This window comes from Gnatocerus cornutus, chromosome 7, assembly GCF_029298725.1.
Source record: "Gnatocerus cornutus isolate USDA-ARS CGAHR chromosome 7, icGnaCorn1.1, whole genome shotgun sequence".
NCBI classification, from domain to species: domain Eukaryota; kingdom Metazoa; phylum Arthropoda; class Insecta; order Coleoptera; family Tenebrionidae; genus Gnatocerus; species Gnatocerus cornutus.
In genome coordinates, this window is record NC_142239.1 from 9759679 (window position 1) to 9779808 (window position 20130).

At 37.1% G+C, this 20130-nt stretch overlaps 3 protein-coding genes across 8 annotated transcripts in view; 1 reads left to right on the forward strand and 2 right to left on the reverse strand.

Annotated features, from left to right (window-relative positions):
• asun (integrator complex subunit 13 asun) overlaps positions 1 to 700 on the forward strand; it is a 15144-nt gene extending 14444 nt beyond the window's left edge. For both annotated transcript variants that reach the window (XM_088041738.1, XM_088041737.1), the window contains one exon: positions 405 to 700. In XM_088041738.1, coding sequence (XP_087897864.1) covers positions 405 to 682 — 278 coding nt within the window. In that variant the 3' untranslated portion in view covers positions 683 to 700. The remainder of the gene's footprint in view (positions 1 to 404) is intronic.
• Positions 685 to 17532, reverse strand: Amun (protein amun). 4 transcript variants are annotated; one of them, XM_088041743.1, is made up of 5 exons: positions 17420 to 17532; positions 9561 to 9894; positions 5654 to 5910; positions 5339 to 5602; positions 685 to 2070 (listed from the first exon to the last, which is right to left on the reverse strand). In XM_088041743.1, exons 2-5 carry the CDS (start codon positions 9707 to 9709, stop codon positions 1739 to 1741), a joined length of 1002 nt encoding a protein of 333 aa, XP_087897869.1. In that variant the 5' UTR covers positions 9710 to 9894; positions 17420 to 17532; the 3' UTR covers positions 685 to 1738. The 4 variants fall into 4 exon arrangements, with proteins under 4 accessions (XP_087897869.1, XP_087897868.1, XP_087897866.1 ...); XM_088041742.1 differs by having other exon boundaries at positions 5327 to 5602; XM_088041740.1 differs by having other exon boundaries at positions 5321 to 5602; positions 17420 to 17531.
• Positions 17533 to 17647: 115 nt separating this feature from the next.
• Positions 17648 to 18844, reverse strand: LOC148170776 (ankyrin repeat domain-containing protein 40-like). Of its 2 annotated transcripts, XM_088041747.1 has the most exons (4): positions 18409 to 18844; positions 18266 to 18360; positions 18059 to 18214; positions 17648 to 18014 (listed from the first exon to the last, which is right to left on the reverse strand). In XM_088041747.1, the coding sequence occupies exons 1-4, from the start codon at positions 18525 to 18527 to the stop codon at positions 17707 to 17709; spliced, it is 678 nt and encodes a 225-aa protein (XP_087897873.1). In that variant the 5' UTR covers positions 18528 to 18844; the 3' UTR covers positions 17648 to 17706. The 2 variants fall into 2 exon arrangements, with proteins under 2 accessions (XP_087897873.1, XP_087897872.1); XM_088041746.1 differs by having other exon boundaries at positions 18059 to 18360; positions 18409 to 18843.
• Positions 18845 to 20130: the final 1286 nt, after the last annotated feature.

Here is a 20130-nt window from a genome sequence, read left to right on the forward strand (position 1 = left end):
ATTTTCTAAAATATCAAAAAAAGAAAAAAAATTGCTGTTAGCATCAATGAAGTATATAAACATAAAAACAAAAAACGTCAAACAATAGCTGAAGAAAGAAATTATTTTGGAGTTACTTAAAAATATGTTGGTGGGCAAATACTTTTGAGCGGGAGTGTAGTGCGATTATAGTTTTGACTTTCGAGTTCAATACCCTCGTTTTTTTATACTCGACCCAAACTTATAGTGCGATTATAGTCTTGACTTTCGAGTTCAATACCCTCGTTTTTTATACTCGACCCAAACATATAGTGCGATTATAGTTTTGACTTTCGAGTTCAATACCCTCGTTTTTCATACTCGACCCAAACATATAGTGCGATTATAGTTTCGACTTTCGAGTTCAATACCCTCGTTTTGTTCAGGTCCGTCAAAGTCCGAGGAGGCCCCCAGGGCGTCGGTGATCCGCGCAACCACCGACTCCCCCATGTCCCCGCCGCCCTTAACCAGCATCAACTCCCCGGGGACGAAGTCCACCACTAGGATTTACTGCGCTCCTCGCACCCTCCTAGACATGTTTACTTCGCAGGAAAAGACAAAGTCGCGACCGGAATTCAGTGGGAGGGTCAATGGGGGGAAGTTGTACACGAATCGTAAACATGGGGAGGCGGGGTCGCGGGGTGAAAGTATGGAAGTTGAATAAAATTTGCCGTGAAAGATTTATATTTATGAAAATATCCTACAAAACCTCAAAACTCATTTTCTACAACTGATATTTTTACATTACATTCGGATAATGAATATCTCCGCCAATGGTTACAAGAAGCGGATGTGAGTAGAGCGAATAAAAATATGAAAAATCGAGACATTCATAATCCGGAATATTAAAAAAAATATATATAATAACACATTGCTATATATAATTTGAAATAAATTCACTAACTATTTGTTTTTTGTAAAAGTGTTATGTATACATTCTACAGTATTATTCATAAAAGGCATTCAGTTATTTGTTGTATCTATATATTATAAATATTTTTATATTAAAATGGAGCATCTATGATCGAAATTACAAAATCGTTTTCGCCTGGTTTCTGTTTGATGTGTACGATTTTATAAAACCGAGGAGAAAATTCACATTTGAAGTCTGCTCCTGTCGCCGAACCCAAAAATGTCATATTTACACCTAACGCCTTCAAATGTAAAAGTTCCTAGAATCTTTCGCGATATATATAAAAAGTCAAATGAAAAATTGGAATGTTCGTAATTACGCTAGTAAAATGAATGCCTAAGATAAAACGAAAAACAATGAAAATAAATTACTTAAAGACTATTCTTACAAGTAAAAATAAGAAAGTAGCTTAAGATCGGTATCAAAATAATGTGACTACTTACATGTACATATAAAAAACAACGGAACAATTATAAAACAAATATTACAATGTTCATACTTCAGGTGAAATTTAGTGGTAACCTCGCCGTCCACCGGGACGACGACGCCCGTCAAAAATCCCTAAGGACTCCTGAATCACACTCAACTATTACTATCTTTGTGAATTTTGTTTAATGGGCTTAAAAATGGGTCCTTTTGAGTGCCACCCGGGGATATAAGAGAAGTAACACACAGAACACTCAAAAAACCCCACTGAACAACTTAACCACGACAAATTATGCAGTGTACAGTTAATCTAAACCTTACACGATTACATCTTTTAATTTAGTTAAAAAAATAATGAACTTAATGGTACGCCCGTATTTGTCACTTATCTCCGACGTCCTCTCTGAGCTTTTTGCTGGGTGTCTCCAACGAATTCGAGTCTTCCTCTTCGAGAGCTCGTTTGTACTCGGGGGCCATCGAATCGTTGGTCGAATCCGAAACGACGGAATCGTTCGTTTCTTCTGCTTCGATGGACGCAGGGCTGCTGTTGTCGGCGAACGAGGTGTTGGTGTCCTCGTCCAGGAGGGTCGTGTTGTTGGATTTGCCGTTCGCGATGCCTTGATTGCTCTCTTCAGACGTGGTCGTGTCGAGGGAGTCGCCGTTCTGGTGCACGATCGCTGGAGGAAGCGAATTGCCGTTTTCCAAGAGGATACCTAAAAACAAACGACAAATTCACTCGCGCTCAACGCCAGAGTGAGGCTTCGCAACACTGATCAAAGGCGGAGAATCAAGGGGGGTCAGGGGACAAACATTAATTATTATTTACGTTCAAAAATCGTATTACAGTTGGTTTAGGTTGCAAATGGCCACCCAAGGTCACAAATTTCAAATTTTTTATAGTGTAATTCGTTCCTGTTGCAATTGGGTTTTGGCCTACAAAAGGCGATCGTGTTCGTTATGTTAATGTTTTAAACTACTGTCAAAGTTGACACTTGCAACCTAAACCAAATGTCAAATTCTGGGGGATAACAATGCCAACCCTATTATCATAAAATTTTCAAAGCTTTCAACTTTAGATAAAAAAATAACTGTCAGAGTGGATGAAATGTGTCGAAATTCAATTTTTGAGGGAAACTTCACTTCACGTGGAACATCTTTAAAGTCTCACTATTTTTATGTCAAAATTGGCAAACGTCAAATTTCGAGGAAACAATGATGCCAATCTTGCCAGCCTAAAATTTCTAAAGCTAATTCGTCAAGATTCCAAGTTTAAATAAAAATAAAACTGTCAAACCTAAACCGATTGTACAGTTAGTAACTTTAGGTTGGCAATGTCCACCCAAGGTCACAAATTTTTCAAATTTTCACCGTGTAATTCGTTCCTGTGCAAATGTTGCAATGGCGGTGTTGTGTGAGTTGGGTTTTGGGGTACAAAACACGTCAATGTAAATCTGTCGGAAGTAAATTTGGTTGTTTTCGATTTTAAACAGCAGCGCATCTGAAGAACATTTGACTTCACTTGCAACATATTTAAAAACTCGCATTAATTACGTAACCTCAATCCAAAGTAATTTTCATGTCAAAATTGACAAATGTCAAATTCTGGGGGGACAATGATGCCAACCTTGCCATCTTAAAATTTCTAAAGTTAAATAAGATTCCAATCTTAAATAAGGAAATAACTGTCAAAGTGGATATTTACAACCTAAACCGACTGTAACCTTAATACTCACCAAATCTCATGTCAAAATTGCCAAATGTCAAATTCTGGGGGATAATAATGCCAACCCTGTTATCTTGAAATTTTCAAAGCTAATTCATCAAGTTTTCAACTTTGGATAAAAAAATAACTGTCAAAGTGGATGAAATGTGATGAAATTCAATTTTTTACCGTTTTTAAGCTGTCTCATTTGAGGGAAACTTCACTTCAAGTGGAACATCTTTAAAGTCTCACTATTTTTATGTCAAAATTGGCAAACGTCAAATTTTGAGGAGACAATGATGCCAATCTTGCCAACTTAACTTAAGCTAATTCGACAAGATTCCAACTTTAAATAAAAATATAACTGCCAAACCTAAACCGATTGCAGTCATTTGCTTTAGGTTGGCAATGTCCACCCAAGGTCACAAATTTTGAAATTTTCATCATGTAATTCGTTCCTGTACAAATGTTGCAAACAAAACACGATCGTCTAAGTTCTGTCAATGTAAATCTGTCGGAATTAAATTTGGTTGTTTCAGTTTTTAAACGGCAGTCGCATTTCACGCAATTTTCATGTCAAATTCTGAGAGGGCAATGATGCCAACCTTGCCATCTTAAAATTTCGAAAGTTAAATAAGATTCCAACCTCAAATAAGGCCATAACTGTCAAAGTGGATATTTGCAACCTAAACCGACTGTAACCTTAATACTCAACAAATCTCATGTCAAATTCTGGGAGATAATAATGGCAACCCTGATTCCAACCTTAAATAAAAAAAAATTACTGTCAAAGTGGACACTTGAAACCTAAACCGACTGTAACCTTAATACTCAACAAATCTCATGTCAAACTTGACAAATGTCAAATTCAGGGGGATAACAATGCCAACCCTGTTATCTTGAAATTTTGTAACTTTGGTTTAACCCCGCCCACATGGACAAAAGGCGATTTGAATTTGTCGAATCAAGGCATGGCTATAGTATATCCGGTGAGAGATTGGGATATTTTGACAGTTGACATATAAGTTGGCAGCAAATTATGCCACAAAATACACTAAAAACACTAAATTCCTACGCGAACTGGATTGACAGAGTTGACAGTAAGTGGGCTTATTTTGTTATTTTAAATTTCGCGCGTATGATACATTTTTTATCGCGTAGATTTAGTAACTTTTCTGTCATTCAATCTCTCACCGTACAGACAGACTATAGCCTTCCTTTACACAACATAATAAAAAATTTGACAACTCTAGTGTCACACTTGTCAAGAAGATTTGCAGTTTTTTTGATTAATCGTGAAACCTTCGTCAATTTTGATCTTGTTTTGTCTTCTAATGTGTAGACATTTCTACCCCGGCTTCTGGCAAATATCAACGAACTATCAAAATGTTGCAGAGTAAATCAGACTTTCAGCTAAATCAATTAGTCCAAAAAGTAGGCGGAGTTAAACCAAAGTTATAAAATCCTGACTATAATTCATTAAGCTTTCAACTTTAGATAAAAATAACTGTCAAAGTGGATAAAATGTGTCGAAATTCAATTTTTAACCGTTTTTAAGCAGCAGTCGCAACTTCACTTCACGTGGAACACCTTTAAAGTCTCACTATTTTTGTGTCAAAATTGGCAAACGTCATATTTTGAGGAGACAATGATGCCAATCTTGCCAGCTTAAAATTTCTAAAGCTAATTCGACAAGATTCCAACTTTAAATAAAAATATAACTGCCAAACCTAAACCGATTGTACAATTAGTTGCTTTAGGTTGGCAATGTTCACCCAAGGTCACAAATTTTCATCATGTAATTCGTTCGTTCAAATGTTGCGGTGTTGTGTGAGTTGGGTTTTGGGGTACAAAACACGATCGTCAAAATTCTGTCAATGTAAATCTGTCGGAATTAAATTTGGTCGCATTTGAAGAACATTTCACGCAATTTTCATGTCAAAATTGACAAATGTCAAATTTTGGGGGACAATGATGCCAACCTTGCCATCTTAAAATTTCCAAAGTTAAATAATATTCCAACCTTAAATAAGGAAATAACTGTCAAAGTGGATCCTAAACCGACTGTAGAAGAAGCTGTATTGTTAAACGATTTTTAGTCACTTTCATTTTGCCACTAAAAATCATGTCTGAAGGTTATGTGCCAACTTGACTCGTGATCCGACACCTGTCAAATTCGCAAACTCGCCGCCTTTGATCATAATTTAACGTAAAACTGAAGGACCAAAACGCCAACAAAGGCTTCAGCTCGCTCTCCTTACCCTTACAATTCAACTCACTAGAGAGCAAGTCAGGCTGCAGATCCGACACCACATAGTGCGTCCACAGCGCCAGCTCCACTTTATGCGGCGACCAGAAGACCGCGTCGGCTCTGTTGCTTTCTTTCGCTGCTTTGTTCAACCTTTCGGCAACCGCTTGGATGTGACTGACGAATTTCAGGTACTCCTTGGTAGTGTAATCGATGCCTTCGATGTCGGGGATCGCTAGTAGACATTCATCCGCCATGAAAGGGGCGCTCTCTGGACACGCTGCCGCCAAAAGGGCTGCAAAGAGGTTTGTCAACACCACAAGGAGGGGTAGTGGGGGTTGTTTACCTGACGCCATCGTGGTACCGACACCTTTTAAATTTGATAAGGCGGTGATGGCTTGTTCGAGATTTGGAAGTTTCCTGAATGCTTTTTTGGTCTCTGCCATTACGGCTCTTGGTGTGTTGACTTTTACTAGGTAAGACAGTTGGGGGTAGTATTTCCCGCGGGTTTGTTTCCATTTCATCGTTTGCACCAGCTCTTCGTGGATCATGTGGGCGTCCTTGCCTCGGCTTTTAATCTTCTTCGGTAGTTCATTTTGGTACCTGAAAAAAGACACAATTACAGTTTACATCCCTACCGACACGGGGTTTTTGACAATGGCAGAAATTTAGGGATAACGAAATCAAAAGTTGGCAACACTAATTCGTGTGGTGTAAGAAACGACATCCCTTTGGGGTCTAAGCTCCTAAGTCCGGTTTAGCCCCCCCACGAGCAATCTCTCATCTGTCATAACCTTGAAGCTGTTGCAACAACATCGAATTTCAAAACAACGCCACTTTTAGTTCGAATCTGATTAACAAATTCGTATTTTTTGTTTTTTGAAGCGGGATATTTGACCATTTGTAGAAAAAACGAGTTTGAAATGTGGGATTCTCCAACGTTACGCGGCGTGAACAAGGACAACGAATACTTTCACCAATTCAGGGAAGGCTGAACGAGCAAAAATGGGCTCAAAATTGCCCGTTTCACTGCGTTTTCCCCGAAAAGTGGGTTTTACAGGTACCTGAAATCAACCCTCGTCTTTCACGGTTATAAAATCTACCTGTTCACTAAAATGCAAATCATTAAAAGGAATTGGTAATTAAAATGAATGAAGTTCAACCCCTGGACTGGCCGCTTTCTCATCTATAATTCACAAATTTGATGCAATTTTAACAACGCACAAGTAATGTGCGTGACAAGAATTTACTTCCCGGTCAATTTCTTCCACTTTCTTTACCCAAAATCCGCGCATTCACTGACCCTCGCACCTGTTAAACACATTAAGAACTTGCTAAACTCGCTAACTTTACAACAATGTAGCTCCTATCCGTCGCTAACACTCCTTGTCTGAGAACAATAAACCATTTCCGCCGCGGATGAAGCTTTTAACATAACGCCCTCAAAAAGACGCAGTTCCTGATCGTAAATTCGTAATAATGCTCAAAATTGGCGCTTCTTCCGTGTCCATGGAAACAGGGCACGGTGACCATAGCAACCACGGATAAGACGACGCCATTGGTTGTTACAGTTTTTTGATTAAATTAAGTAGGGCGCGAGTTTTGAAATAAACTAATGTGACAGTGTACGGTCTGTGATTTTCCTTCCATTGTGCGATTTTATCGGTGGAAACAGTTAACAATAAGAGACAAGCTTTCAGTGTGAAATTCAAGCTTTAAAGACAGATTACGTGTAAATGGGGCACCAGCTGTGGCAATTTCTTTCTTTCCTGCTCACTGGCACATTCGAGTTAAAATATCTGATATTCGTCAAGTAGGCTCGAATTTTACTGGTTTTATCTTTTGAAATTTTAAATTTCGCGCCTTTGGTTAATTGACGTTTAATAAACGCAAGATGGAAATGAAGTAGAATTATCGTCATTTAAAAGTCACGAGCGTTATTATTTCCATTCGCAGTCGGCTGTGAGAAAAAAATCACACCACAGCAGCGGTTTTGACGTATGAAAACTAGACATTTAAGAGATTTGACAGTTTTCGAACTAGAAACAGACACATGTTCATGCATGGCCTGCCTAGACACGATATAATTTAATCACGACGAAAATTAGATAAAAACAGTGATACCAACTACCTCAGTACAACGAAAGTCCGATTTTTTTTAAAAACCACCCACACCACACCGTCGATGGTGACTTTTTGGTGATAAAATCAAATAGGTTAGTGCCTAATTGACAATTTGATTACACAAAACAGCCTTTCAGGTTGTGACGAGTCTTTCACTATTTAATACTTTGATTTGCAATCCAACAAGATGTAAAAGAAAGATTTTTAACGGAAACAGGCTAATTTTCAGAAATGTAAAAAATTTGACAGTTATTTTCTCATCAAAAATCTCCCTAGGCAACGTTGCCAGTTGTAATGCAGGGGAAGTTTGCGGTGTTGGTGGTTTACGGACTTTATAGTTCGTACAGTGACAGTTTGAATGACAGAAAAGTTACTAAATCTACGCAATAAAGTGTACCATATGCGCGAAATTTAAAATAACAAAATAACCCCAGTTACTGACAACCCTGTCAACCCATTTTGCGTGGCAATTTAGTGTATTTTGTAGCATAATTTGCTACCAACCTATATGTCAACTGTCGAAATCTCCCAATCTCTCACCGGATAAACTATACTATATTTCAGAATTATTCACATCTCAGTGTGCCTTGGAAATTCAAATTTATGTTGGCAGAATCTTCTTATATAAGCGTATTTAGTGTTTTTAGATTTATATTTATATTTATCGCTACGTGTATGTAATGTGTGTCACGTCAACTTAGAATCTGATTCATCAGATTCTGAAGAGGAACTGAAATCTGAAGCAGAAGAAATCTGTGTTTTGATGGTAGATTCAGAATCTGATTAAAATATCAATCCATTAGCTTAAAAAGTAATTTACTTCAAAACCTCAAAATGTTACATTGACAGTTTTAGAACCAAAATGCTAAAAGTCGTTCACATTGTTAGAGGCGTTTTACACAGACATGGCCTACCGAGATGTCAATAATTCTGAAATATAGTACATACTATTGGATTAAATTGCATGTTGGACGAAGTCAGCGCTTGAAACATAATTGGGAACATTAAAAATACATTTTTTCGTAAATTGAAGAAAGCTTAAATTTTCAACACATTAGAGCCTGCTTGGTTCGTTCAATTTACTCGGTTATATGTGTGGGCTTATCAACGACATGCGAATTAGTTTCACGAGCTTACTTCATTGGCCAATTTTGAACGTACAACTCGAGATATCTTGTGTTAAAAACAAAACAATTTTTACATTTAGCAAATTTTTGACAGAATTAACAGTTTTTCGAGCAAGAAGACGACATACGCGGAAATTTCGTTTCTCTGAGGGTAAGTTGCTACCGGCGTGGCAAAAAACAATGAATAATTTTCGTTATTTCGAACGGAATTTGGATAAAGTTGCTAATATCCGGTTGTTGCAACCCCAAGAAAGCCAAATTCCCTGTTTTGGTCGGTGTTTTTAGTGAAATTCAGGGCAAACTTTGCAAAACCGAGCTGGTAATTTTCCATCATGGCGAAGTGTCGTAAGTAATTTAAAATCAATGGTTTTAAGGGAGGAATTATCTGGGCGAGCTTTGAATCACCTGAAGAGCGTCCAAAACGTGCGCTTCAGCGACTTGAATATGAAATTTGAAAATAATGACAAAGCTCTTAATCCCCCCACTACATGAAAAATGCACAAGTTGGGCAACATCAATCAATTTGAGCGGCGCGATAAACAAACAAGTAGAGTGAGTAGTGTTTTTCTTCGATTTAGGTGTTTCAGCGTGTAAATTGGGGCCCTTTTGGCTGGAAAATGACGTGTGGTCAGAGCCCACGTCGATCGCTTTGTTTGAACAGGCACCATTTTGAAACTGAATGTAGAAGCATGTTTGGGCTTTTGGGGGCTTCGGGTTGATTACAGGCGACTTCGGGGGTTCAGAGCGAAGTTTGGAGAGTCGATTCACACAGAAATGAAGCGTTTTTTCCGCAAAAAAGGGGTAGTTGGAGGTACGAGTGGCCATGACGCCGACATTTAAAGGCTGGTTCTCACGGCGTTTTGTCCCAACACCGTGCAGTTGTCATCGATACCCACGTGACGAGCGTGATTTTAATGACCGTCCGAGAAGATATCGCGGGGGTGAGAGCCATTCAGTGCATTAGCCGAGTTCAATGACACACACACGTAGTGCACGACTTACCAATTGTCCAATTTGACGAGTTCTTCGGGCTTCTTGGCCCTGCGCTCCGCCTTGAGTTTGAGGGCTGCGGGGTAGAGCTTCAGGACCTGTTCGTACTGAGTGTGAGTGCCGTGCGTGAAGAACGTCGCCGTGTCTTTCGCGGAGGCCATGGCTGTTCACGAACTGGCGTACTGTAGTGTAGTGTGCGCGATCGCCGGCAGTGGCGGCACTGGCGTCCGTGGCCTCGATCGCCCGATGTTTCCCCTAGCCGGGCCTGACAACGTCTGACATTCCCTGGCGACGTTGCCGGATCGTGCAGCCAGACCTCTTATCGGATTTCTTCAGATGTCAACGGCTGAAATCAGAAAAGCACTTGCGAAGCTCAACTTTGCTGGCAGATGCGAAGGATAGCGATCAAGGATCGTTAAGCCGCGCTCACAGCCGCTACGCCTACTTTCTTATCCGACACAGGGTGGACGCTTTTCTTGCTTACACTGCGAAATATAGAAAGTAGGCCGTATTAGAAAAATGCGGCTTGCTACGATGACGATGACTTTGTTATTTTTATCTACTGTTACCAAAAGAATGACTAATGACATTCATATTCCAACAGATGGAAATATGACTCTCACGTGACTCTCATATTACACGGTCGTGGCGACAACCATGGTGTTTCCATGGTTACGATTGTTGTAGATAAAGCATAGTATTTAATTCGGGTGTAATATGTAAAAATACACTTGGATGCTTTAAATTTATTTCCTTTTTTAAATTTCACCACGAATGAAGGCTTTTCACTTTAGAGCCCAATATCTTTGTTTGTGAACGGATTTTAATAAAATTATGGATAATAAGGAAAATTATTGAATACGCGAGACTTAATTTGACGTTAATTAAACTATTTCAACGTCAAAAATGCAATTTTAACCACCTTTTTAATTGACAAATTAATTCAGAATCACGTTTAGTATAAAAAAATTTAACAGAATTATTCGATTTTGTCATTAAAAAAGTTATTTTCTTAAACCGATTAAGCAATAATATTTTTGATACAAGGTGTTTATAAATGTTTCTAGCAATTGAAGACTGGCTCACCACAACAAAATTACAAACTTTTTCGTCATGTTAGTAATTGATGTAGATAACTGGAATTTGAAAAATTCAATTCAGAACAAACAGAAATTAGAAAGATGACAAAACATTGTCGAAAAAACGAAAATTCGACGAAAACTAATTTTTGTCAAATATACAGGATTTCTATAAAAGAATATAACCTCCACTGTCCTCTAAAAAACAATTTTACTGTGTCAAATTTCTATGCAACTTGTACAAGGTGTTTATAAATGTTTCTAGCATGAAGGGTGGCTATGAAATGTCAAAGAAATTTGCCGCTTATTACAAATGTTGGTTTAGATTTTTCAACTGACATTTGTAGTTAACCTCAATTATTGAACAAAGTTAGTTTTGAAGACAAACTGTTCAAGTTGTGGTTTGAAGCCAGAAAATCTAAAATTTTGACACAAAACCGTAACTGAAAAGTCGTACACGTGACATTTGAAATCATTGTGAACATATAGTTATATTCACTATGAAAACAAAGCGGCAAAATAGCGTATGACAGGAATTCCAAAGCCCCCCTTGATGCTAGAAACATTTATAAACACCATGTACAAGGTGTTTATAAATGTTTGTACCATCAAGGATGCCTCTGAAATTCCTGCCATGCACTACTTTGCTCAACTACAAATGTCAGGTCAGGTCAGGTCAGGTCAGTCCACATTTGTAGCGAGTGGAAATATTTTTTGACATTTCATAAGCACCCTAGATGCTAGAAACATTTATAAATACAATGTGTTTCAAAATGATTTTCAATTCCAGGTGGCGCTCGCATTGTTCTGTGTTTGAACTAGTTTTGTCACTTGTCAAACGTCAAAATCGCCAACAGGGAAGAGAGTTAAACAACAAACGGTAAAATTAAACAGACATTGAGTCAGTTTTATCTCTTCAGCCATTGAGTTCTCCTCGTAACTCCTTTATCATTAAATACCTAACCATTTTTGAAGAATATTTTGAGGTTATGTTCTAATCATTATCTTCGTAAAGCGGAAATTTTTAATTTGCATGGAAAATCATTGGGCGACTAGATAAAAATCATTTTGAAACACGGTGAACCTTATAGAAGGTGTTTATAAATGTTTCTAGCATCAAGGGTGGCTCTGGAATTCCTGTCATACGCTATTTTGTCGCTTTGTTTTCATAGTGAATATAAACTATCTTGAAAATTATTTATAATGTTATTTACGTCAATGACGTTTCAGTTACAGTTTTGTGTCAAAATTTTTGATCTTCAAGTTTTAAACTACAATTATTTTAGAACAGTTTATTTCTCAAAACTTATTCTGCTCCACGTTTGAGGTTAACTGTAAATGTCAGTTGAAAAATCGAAACCCACATTTGAAATGAGATTTCTTTGACATTTCATCGCCACCTAGAAACATTTATAAACACCTTGTATAACAAATAAAAGCGCTGATTTTGTACACCCCTGCTGACTTGATTCTTGACAAGTTTGAAATTTTATACCAGAGCTCATTACTATCGGTCCACTCAATAAAAAGTTAAGTTGGCAGCAGCCTTTAGTGATTTTAATCTGTAACAATTGGCAGCAAATGTGTTTGACCTTGACGCAACTGTGACATGCGTAGAAGCTAATCGTTTTTCACAACATTGCCAAAACTTGTTAAATCTCAATTAAAATCATTCTTTTGCAACAAATTTTTAATTAGTTATTTATTAATACACTCAACTTTGACAACGTGTTAACCTCAAAAATCGCTACATTCAATTTTCCCCTAATTTTCTCCCTAAGGAACTGAAAGCCTGATTTACACCCAAAAATTGTCGAAAATTTACACAAGAGAGTGGACTGATAGCAATGAGCTGCACTTTTACTCATTCAAATAAAAGAAAAAGATTAATGATTAATCATAATCAGACAATAACCTCAAATTAAATATGTCAAAAACGACAGATTGAAACCTGCTAGCCTGTTGGTTTTTAGCAAACGCATGTTATTATTGCCGCTTTATAAAATGAGATAATTTTTAAATGCTTGAAAGTTAAATTAAGACAAATAAAATTAACGTTTTTAAGAAAACTTTACCTTTTTAATTGTCTTGGTTTTAAATTCATTAAAATGTGTTCAAATTTTGGCTTAAATAACACGCTGCCAACATGAGAAAAATGCAGAGCCTCCTAGTCCCGCTTGAAGGCCACTCTTGTATTTTACAGCAAGCAAGCAAGCAGCACGTGTTGTGAATTCCGCACGTGTCCCCTCAACCATCAACCTTCTGAATTTTCTCTTGTCCGAAATGACGCTGAAGCAAAGAGCCGTGCCGTGCCGTTGACGTCATTGCAACTTTCTTGTTAGTGAAACGACCCTGTATAAAGGGCTGGGGGTAGTCACGTGTGAATGCCAACTGCAATTCGTTATATGATGAGTCAGGGCCCATAGCTCCCCTTCCCATTGTCCCATCACGTCCCATCGCATCACCCAGCGCTAAATCTTCCGCATTTAAATACAAAACAGGCGAGAAACGTGCGCTCCAAACTCCTTCATTTTTGCGTCGAAACTTGCCGCCCCTCCCCGAAAAACAAAGCAACGTTGTTCGATCGTCTTTTTTTTCATGTAAAAACCCCCGCATCCTGTCAGGTATTCGTTGTAACAGGTAGTCCGACACGGAGTATAATTTCGTTGATTACTCACTCCATGGTGTATGCATGTGGCGAGGAAAAAGCAGCGTTCGCTAGAGAAACGAGCGGTTGTCGTGCTGTAAATACGATATCACAGGAAACAAACAAGCGGCGTTGCCAGATTGGGGATTATTTAGCACCGTTATAGAGAGATTTTGTCGGCTAGCTGCTAGCGGCGGTTCAGTTCTAACCGTTTTGGGACGAAGCGGCCATTTTCGCGCCAGGGAGGGTTTCTTTGACAGGCAGCTGCTTGATCCTCCATCAAGGTCAAAACCGCATTTCCGAAAAGTTTCCAAAATACAATACACCACGTTTGGCTTGAGTGCCACCGCAATCCACCGTGACATTTCTTCGTCAGCACGAACACGCCGACGTTTTAAAATTTTAATTCATTTTCCTCCTATTACATATTGGATTCGGCTGAAAGTTTTTCGTCGCGGTTGTAAAAAACATATTTGCGTTGTTGTTACACATATGATTGTGTAATAACAAGATTATTACTCCCTTGTTAAAAGAAACCCTCGAGTGAAACAATAATCTGCTTTCAGGTTGTTTATCGATTTAGTTCAATTTTATTTGTGATAAATATAAAATGCGGTGATTCAAGATTCCGACAGGGAAAGTTAACTATTCATCATTTTCTTACTATCGGGCGTCGCATGGAATTGTGGCCACGTCAACAATATAACGGGTGTTCAAATAAATTCCCTTCAATGGCCATTTCACTATATTTGACATCTTGTCTGTGTGAAATACCCTTAATATTGCAAATTGACCTTTACCGATTTTAGTTACAAATGTCAATATGTACAAGGTGTTTATAAACGTTTCTAGCATCAAGGGTGGCTACGAAATGTCAAAGAAATTTGCCGCTTATTATAAATGTGGGTTTAAATTTTTCAACTGATATTTGTACTTAACCTCAATCATGGAGCAAAGTAAGTTTTGAAAAAAAATGCATGACAGGAATTCCAGAGCCATCTTTGATGCTAGAAACAATTATAAACACTTTGTATTTTGAGGTTAAATGAAACGAGCATATTTTTTTCTGGGTATACACTTTTAGTCATTGAATTTTGGACAATATTTTCCATTAAATGTGAATGATCTTTAAATTCCCCATGAAACGTTTTGAAGTTTTGAAATATCAATCATAATGACAGTAAAGTAAGGTTCAGACTGCCTTTTCTTGACATAATTTAAAAATTCTGTCCAAAATTCCGTGATCTAAAGTTTACGAAAGAAACTCAAAAATTTCTAAAATCTAGGCCCTCAACATAAATTTGAGTTTTCCATTCCAACTGAGAGTTAAATATTCTGAAAAGTACAAAAGTACTTCAGTTGGCTAAAAGACATGAACTCATTGCCGCAATTTGCCACTTACCTCAAATGGTAAACAATTTTATAGCCCCACATTTTGAGGTTAAGTAATTAATTAGAAATTATGCACGAAAGTAACTTTATATTCACAAAAAGGCAGCATATTTTGACATAATCGGCACTACACTCATATTTTGACTTATTTTCAACGCCAACTACGATGTTATATTCTCTTATACAAGGTGTTTCTACAGTTTAGGTGGCCATGAAATGTGAAAGAAATTTGCCGCTTATTACAAATATGGGTTTCGATTTTCAACTGACATTTCTAGTTAACCTCAATCATGGAGCAAAGTTAGTTTTGAAAAAAAAACAGTTCTAGTTGTGGTTTCAGTAACTGAAACGCCGGAAGTGAATAATTTTTAAAATAGTAATATCCACTATGATGATAAAGCGGCAAAACAGTGCTTGACAGGAATTCCAGAGCCACCGCGTAAAAGTCCGGTACTTTCTGTTTTACTGAAAGTCTAAGGTAACTTGATTTTTATATTTCGTGATTTTTTTCAATGTTAATCAAAGAAGGCGTTGATATTTTTGGTACCTGTCATTTCAGAACGGTAAAAGTTTCGCACATGGTAATCGTTTATTTTGAGGGCCCATTAATGGCACCAAAACATATAGCAGTTGTTCAGTGTTCGATAATCGATCTTACCGAGACACAAATAAATTAGTATACGCCCCTTGCCCCAGTTGATACTACGCTCATGTGTCAAACCTTCAATTGGAATAGAAATAGGCAAAACCACGTTTTAATATTAAAACGAATCACTCTTGATTAATTGATTATTTTCTAATCTCAGTTATTGCAGTCAGTACTGAAATTGTAAAAAATCTGTAAAATATTAGATATATACAGAGTGATTTTTTAAAAACAGCAGGCGTTGTAGAATTTTTATTTATGAACCGATTTTAAAAATTTAAAAAACAAATTAAATGGTTTTTAATATCCTATAAACTGTTGATTTAAAATTTTTTGTAAATGTCTTAGTATTTTTTGGGCGATACTCAACTTTCTTATTTTAAATTGGCACCCATATTTTTTTTTTCATAATTTGGAAGATATTAATTTTCTTGATTCAGAAATGTGTAATATGTTCTACTTTTACAACAAATATTTAAAAAAATATATCAAAAATGAAAAAATTTAGGCAATAAAAGTTAATAAAATCTAGGTGCATGGTGTCAAATAACACAATATCGTTATTGTAATGTCAAAAAGCAGCAAATAACAGAAAGAACAAGTTTACTTTCAACAAGATGGGGCTACACCTTACAATGCACAATGCATTTCTCGTAGGTGTCAATTGTGCATTGAAAAAACGGGATGGCGTTTCAACAGTATTTTAATTAAATTAGGTAGTTGTTTTTTCTGATTTGTAATTATTATTGTCTTTTGTTATTAATAATTTCAAAAAAAAAATGCCGATCCTTTCTGTTATTTGCTTATTTTTGACATTACAATAACGGCATTCTTTTATTTGACACCATGCACCTAGATTTTATTAACTTTTATTGTTTATTTTTTTTTAATTTTGATAATTTTTTTAAAAATATTTTTTGTAAAAGTAGAACATATTACACATTTCTGAATCAAGAAAATTAATATCTTCCAAATTATGAAAAAAAATGTGGGTTCCAATTTAAAATAAGAAAGTTGAGTATCGCCCAAAAGATACTAAGACATTTAGAAAAATTTTAAAATCAGTTTATAGTAAATTAAAAACCATTTAACTCGTTTTTTAAATTTTTGAAATCGGTTCATAAATAAAAATTCTACAACGCCTGCCGTTTTAAAAAATCACCCTGTATATCATAAATATAAAACTAGAATTCGAGTTTGACAAGTGACACTCACTGAAAGCGTCCGAATTAAACTACGACATTTGTGACATAACGAGATAGTCATGGATGACTAGATGGGAAGTTTAAATGAACACCCGATAGCATGTGACGCATTAAATTTCCATTCTAGAAAGGGGAGGCCATGCATTTTGAACGGATGTCGGTTTCTTGTAGTACGTAAAACTGTCAAATCTTTCAAATATTTAGTTTTCAAACGTGGTGTTTGTTAGTCACGACGTGAAATTTGTTCTCAAAGCCAACTGCGAATGGAATTTTAATGGAAAAATATAGAAAAAAAAAGTTTTATAGGGAAAACTATGATCACTTCGATTAGGATAAGATAAAACATAATAAAGTTGGGCCAATCCAAAATTCCAGGAATAAAAAAACGCCCCATATACATAGAATGACCACATCAAGGTGTGCTTTGCATTTTTTCAACCCATCGCGATTGGTTATAATTTCTGCCGCTTCCGAAATTTACAGTGTGATCAAGCATTACCCATTTACAGTGTGATTGTGTAACATCATTCCACGTATCGAACAACGCCATGATGACGTCATGGCAATGTACAGAGAACGCTGACTCGCCGACGTTGAAAATATCAAAATGATTCAACTGTACCATCTGCCAACTAGATTTTCCCGTCGCTTCGATGATTTTTAAATAAATGATCACAGGAAAGTCCCATTTATAATTTAAACGGTAATTAAAAAATGGAACAACGCCGCCTTGGATTACGACACTTGTTGCTAAAGAAAAGAAAAGCGGCCGAGAATCATCAAATGCTACGACAGCCCAACGATGGACGTGTTATTTTTATTTACGGAACGAACTCGTCTTGCGCCGTACAAAGGGAGACACGTGTGGATTTCAATGATAACAGATGCATGTGGGTACTTACCTATGCAGTTCGGTGCCGCTGTGTGCTATGTTGACAATTAGATTTGGTCGATTCGATTCGATCCTTTAACCACAACCAGTTATTCTTTTTCTTGTGCGGTCATGACACTGATTACGTAGTGGCCCCTTTTATCGCGGATTACAACTTATCGACGTTGGCTGGGCGAAAAACCGCGCCATCTAGGAGCGAGTAGCCGAACCACCGCGCGCGCGAAATTCAAACACGACCAAGCAATAATCAAATTTATTCAAACTAGTCGCTATAATATCGTGATATGGGGCTTACAATTAGTACAAAATCGTCTGATTTTTGCACGTGGATATACTTTGGTAGCAATTGGTGGGTTTATCACTGGCCAGTGGCGTCTTGAGCACCAACTCCAAACTCTGGAAGTTGTTCAATCGCTTCACGTCACTGTCTTTTCGTAGCCGCGTACTGGGCAACTTCCTGATCCTCTCGACCTGAGACTCCACCACCTCCAACTCCTCGCAACAAATCTTCAACAGATTCAAATAAGTCAACTTCCACCTCGGAATTTCAATCTCAATAAAGTCGGGATCGGGTCCTCCAGCAATACGCACATTCAACACGAGATCTGCAATGAACCATTAGTGAAAACACCACAGTACAGGGCCGTACCATCGTTTAAACACGCCGGTAACGCCGTCGTCGGCATCGCGGAAAAGTCGGGTTTTCCCCGCAATTTCCCGATGTCCACCTGCCCGTTAACCGGCGGATTCTTTAGATAATTGGGGGTGAACTTAACGTCGTCACCCCCCGACGTCGCTTCCTCCCCTAACAAAGCAAGGGTTTCGGGATTACAACAAACATTACCAGGAGTTTCACCTTTGTTGTTTTCGATTTTCGGGTTCGCCCCGTGGGTTAGAAGGATATCGGCGATTTGCGTGTGTCCCCGTTTCGCGGCCCAATGCAGGGCCGTCCTAAAAAGAGTCTTAGTTCGGTGACAGGTAAAAGTGAGGTTAGGTTACCATCCGTTTATGTTGTTTTTCGAGTTTATGTCGAGGTTTTGTGATAAAAGGGCTAAAACGGCTTCAATGTCGCCGAGGGAAGCCGCTTCGCGGAGTTTTTCTTCAAGGATTGAGCTCATTGTACATTTTTAGTTGTGGGGTTTCTTGAGGGGAGAATTCTGTCGTTCTTACTGAGCTAGAAGTTGGAATTCTTGCACGCAACAGAGTGGTTGGGAATTAATCTAAGTCACAAAATGCTGATTTGATTACTTTAGCATTTGAAAAAGTCAGAGCGCAAGTCTGCGGTCTGTGCGCATGATTTTTAATTTGAAGAATTAAATATTTAGAATTCGGAAATTGGGGCGCATTTTATGGTCTCTAGGACGGAAATACCTTGAATCGAGAAGACAGGAAGTCCATAATCGATGAAGGTTACAGGAAAATATGAAATTGTACCTAACTTCACACCAGTATCTACTTAATTAAAAAAAAAATGTTATTAATTCCATTTGAGGCTTTATTGATGTTAATAATAATTCTATTATTTATTTAAAAATTAATTAAAAGAACACCCATTTTATTGCCAGTGAAATAGGCAACCAACAATACACGTCCGTTGAAGTTACTAGGTTTTCAGATAGAGGGCGCTAGTGCGTTTAATTTCAAATTTTTATAGATTTCATGCTCATTTTCACTCTTGAATACATTTATTTCTCATGATTTTTACTGAATAAAGGAGGTCGTTTGTTTAGCCTTTGCTTGTGAGCGTTTTAAGCCAATAAGACACGAATGCAATACAAAATCTTATCCACGACCGCGACAGCAAACAAAAACGACTCTTTTTCGGATTTATGTACAGTAGAACCTCGATTATACGGGTGTGGATTATCCGTGCAAGGGTGTTCGTTCGATTATCTTAATATAAATACAAAAATCGATAACCAATTACTTAATTTTTTGGCTTCCAATGTTAGAAAACTTAAATTTGGAATTTCACGAGTAATATGTAAGTTTAAAGAGATTTAAGTCAGTGCAGAGAGCAAAAACAAAATAATGAGTTAAAATTCTTGTCTTTTGAATAGTAGTGTTCGTAAACATGAACAAAAATGCTTGAAATAAATTCTTTTGTAGTGAAATTCATCAAAATTAAGGAAACTGAAAACTCAAGTGGCAAAGAAAACTTTGAGACCTAAAAAGAAATAAATGAAACTACCAGATTTTTTTACTACAAAATAATTACTTTTATGTCTGATAAAAATTGATTGTTTTAATTTCTTTCAATATTAAAAATTGTTATTATTAAGATGTTGATAAATTTGCTTAAGGTTTTTATATATTTTGAATTAAAAAAAATACAAATAATTATGTTGCCTTAAAATGTAAAGTCCGTTTTTTTATTAAAAAACCAGCAACACCGCACTCTCCCACCACTTTACAACCGGCAACGTCGTCCATGGTGACTTTTTGGTGATAAAATCAAATAGGTTAGCTGCCTAAATGACAATTTGATTACACAAAAGGGCTTTTCAGGCTGTGCCGAGTCTTTTCATTATTAAATCCTTTAATTTGCAATGCAACAGGCTGTAAAAGAAACGTTTTTAACGAAAACACTGCCTACTTTTCAGAAATGTCAAAAATTTGACAACTATTTTCTCACCAAAAATCTCCCTAGGCAACGTTGCCGGTTGTAACGCAGGCGAAGATTGCGGTGTTGGTGTTTTTTTTTTAAAAAGGACTTTACTT

Excerpts from the sequence above, each read along its gene's own strand:
- Amun (XM_088041740.1), bottom strand. The coding sequence starts at position 9,709 with ATGGCCTCCGCGAAAGACACGGCGACGTTCTTCACGCACGGCACTCAC. Across the intron at positions 5,603-5,653 it reads CGGTACCACGATGGCGTCAG|CCCTTTTGGCGGCAGCGTGT; the intron begins GTAAACAACCCC and ends ACCTCTTTGCAG. Across the intron at positions 2,071-5,320 it reads TAGTGAGTTGAATTGTAAGG|GTATCCTCTTGGAAAACGGC; the intron begins GTAAGGAGAGCG and ends GTTTGTTTTTAG.
- LOC148170776 (XM_088041746.1), bottom strand. The coding sequence starts at position 18,527 with ATGAGCTCAATCCTTGAAGAAAAACTCCGCGAAGCGGCTTCCCTCGGC. Across the intron at positions 18,361-18,408 it reads AAAAACAACATAAACGGATG|GACGGCCCTGCATTGGGCCG; the intron begins GTAACCTAACCT and ends GACTCTTTTTAG. Across the intron at positions 18,015-18,058 it reads ACCGGCGTGTTTAAACGATG|ATCTCGTGTTGAATGTGCGT; the intron begins GTACGGCCCTGT and ends GGTTCATTGCAG.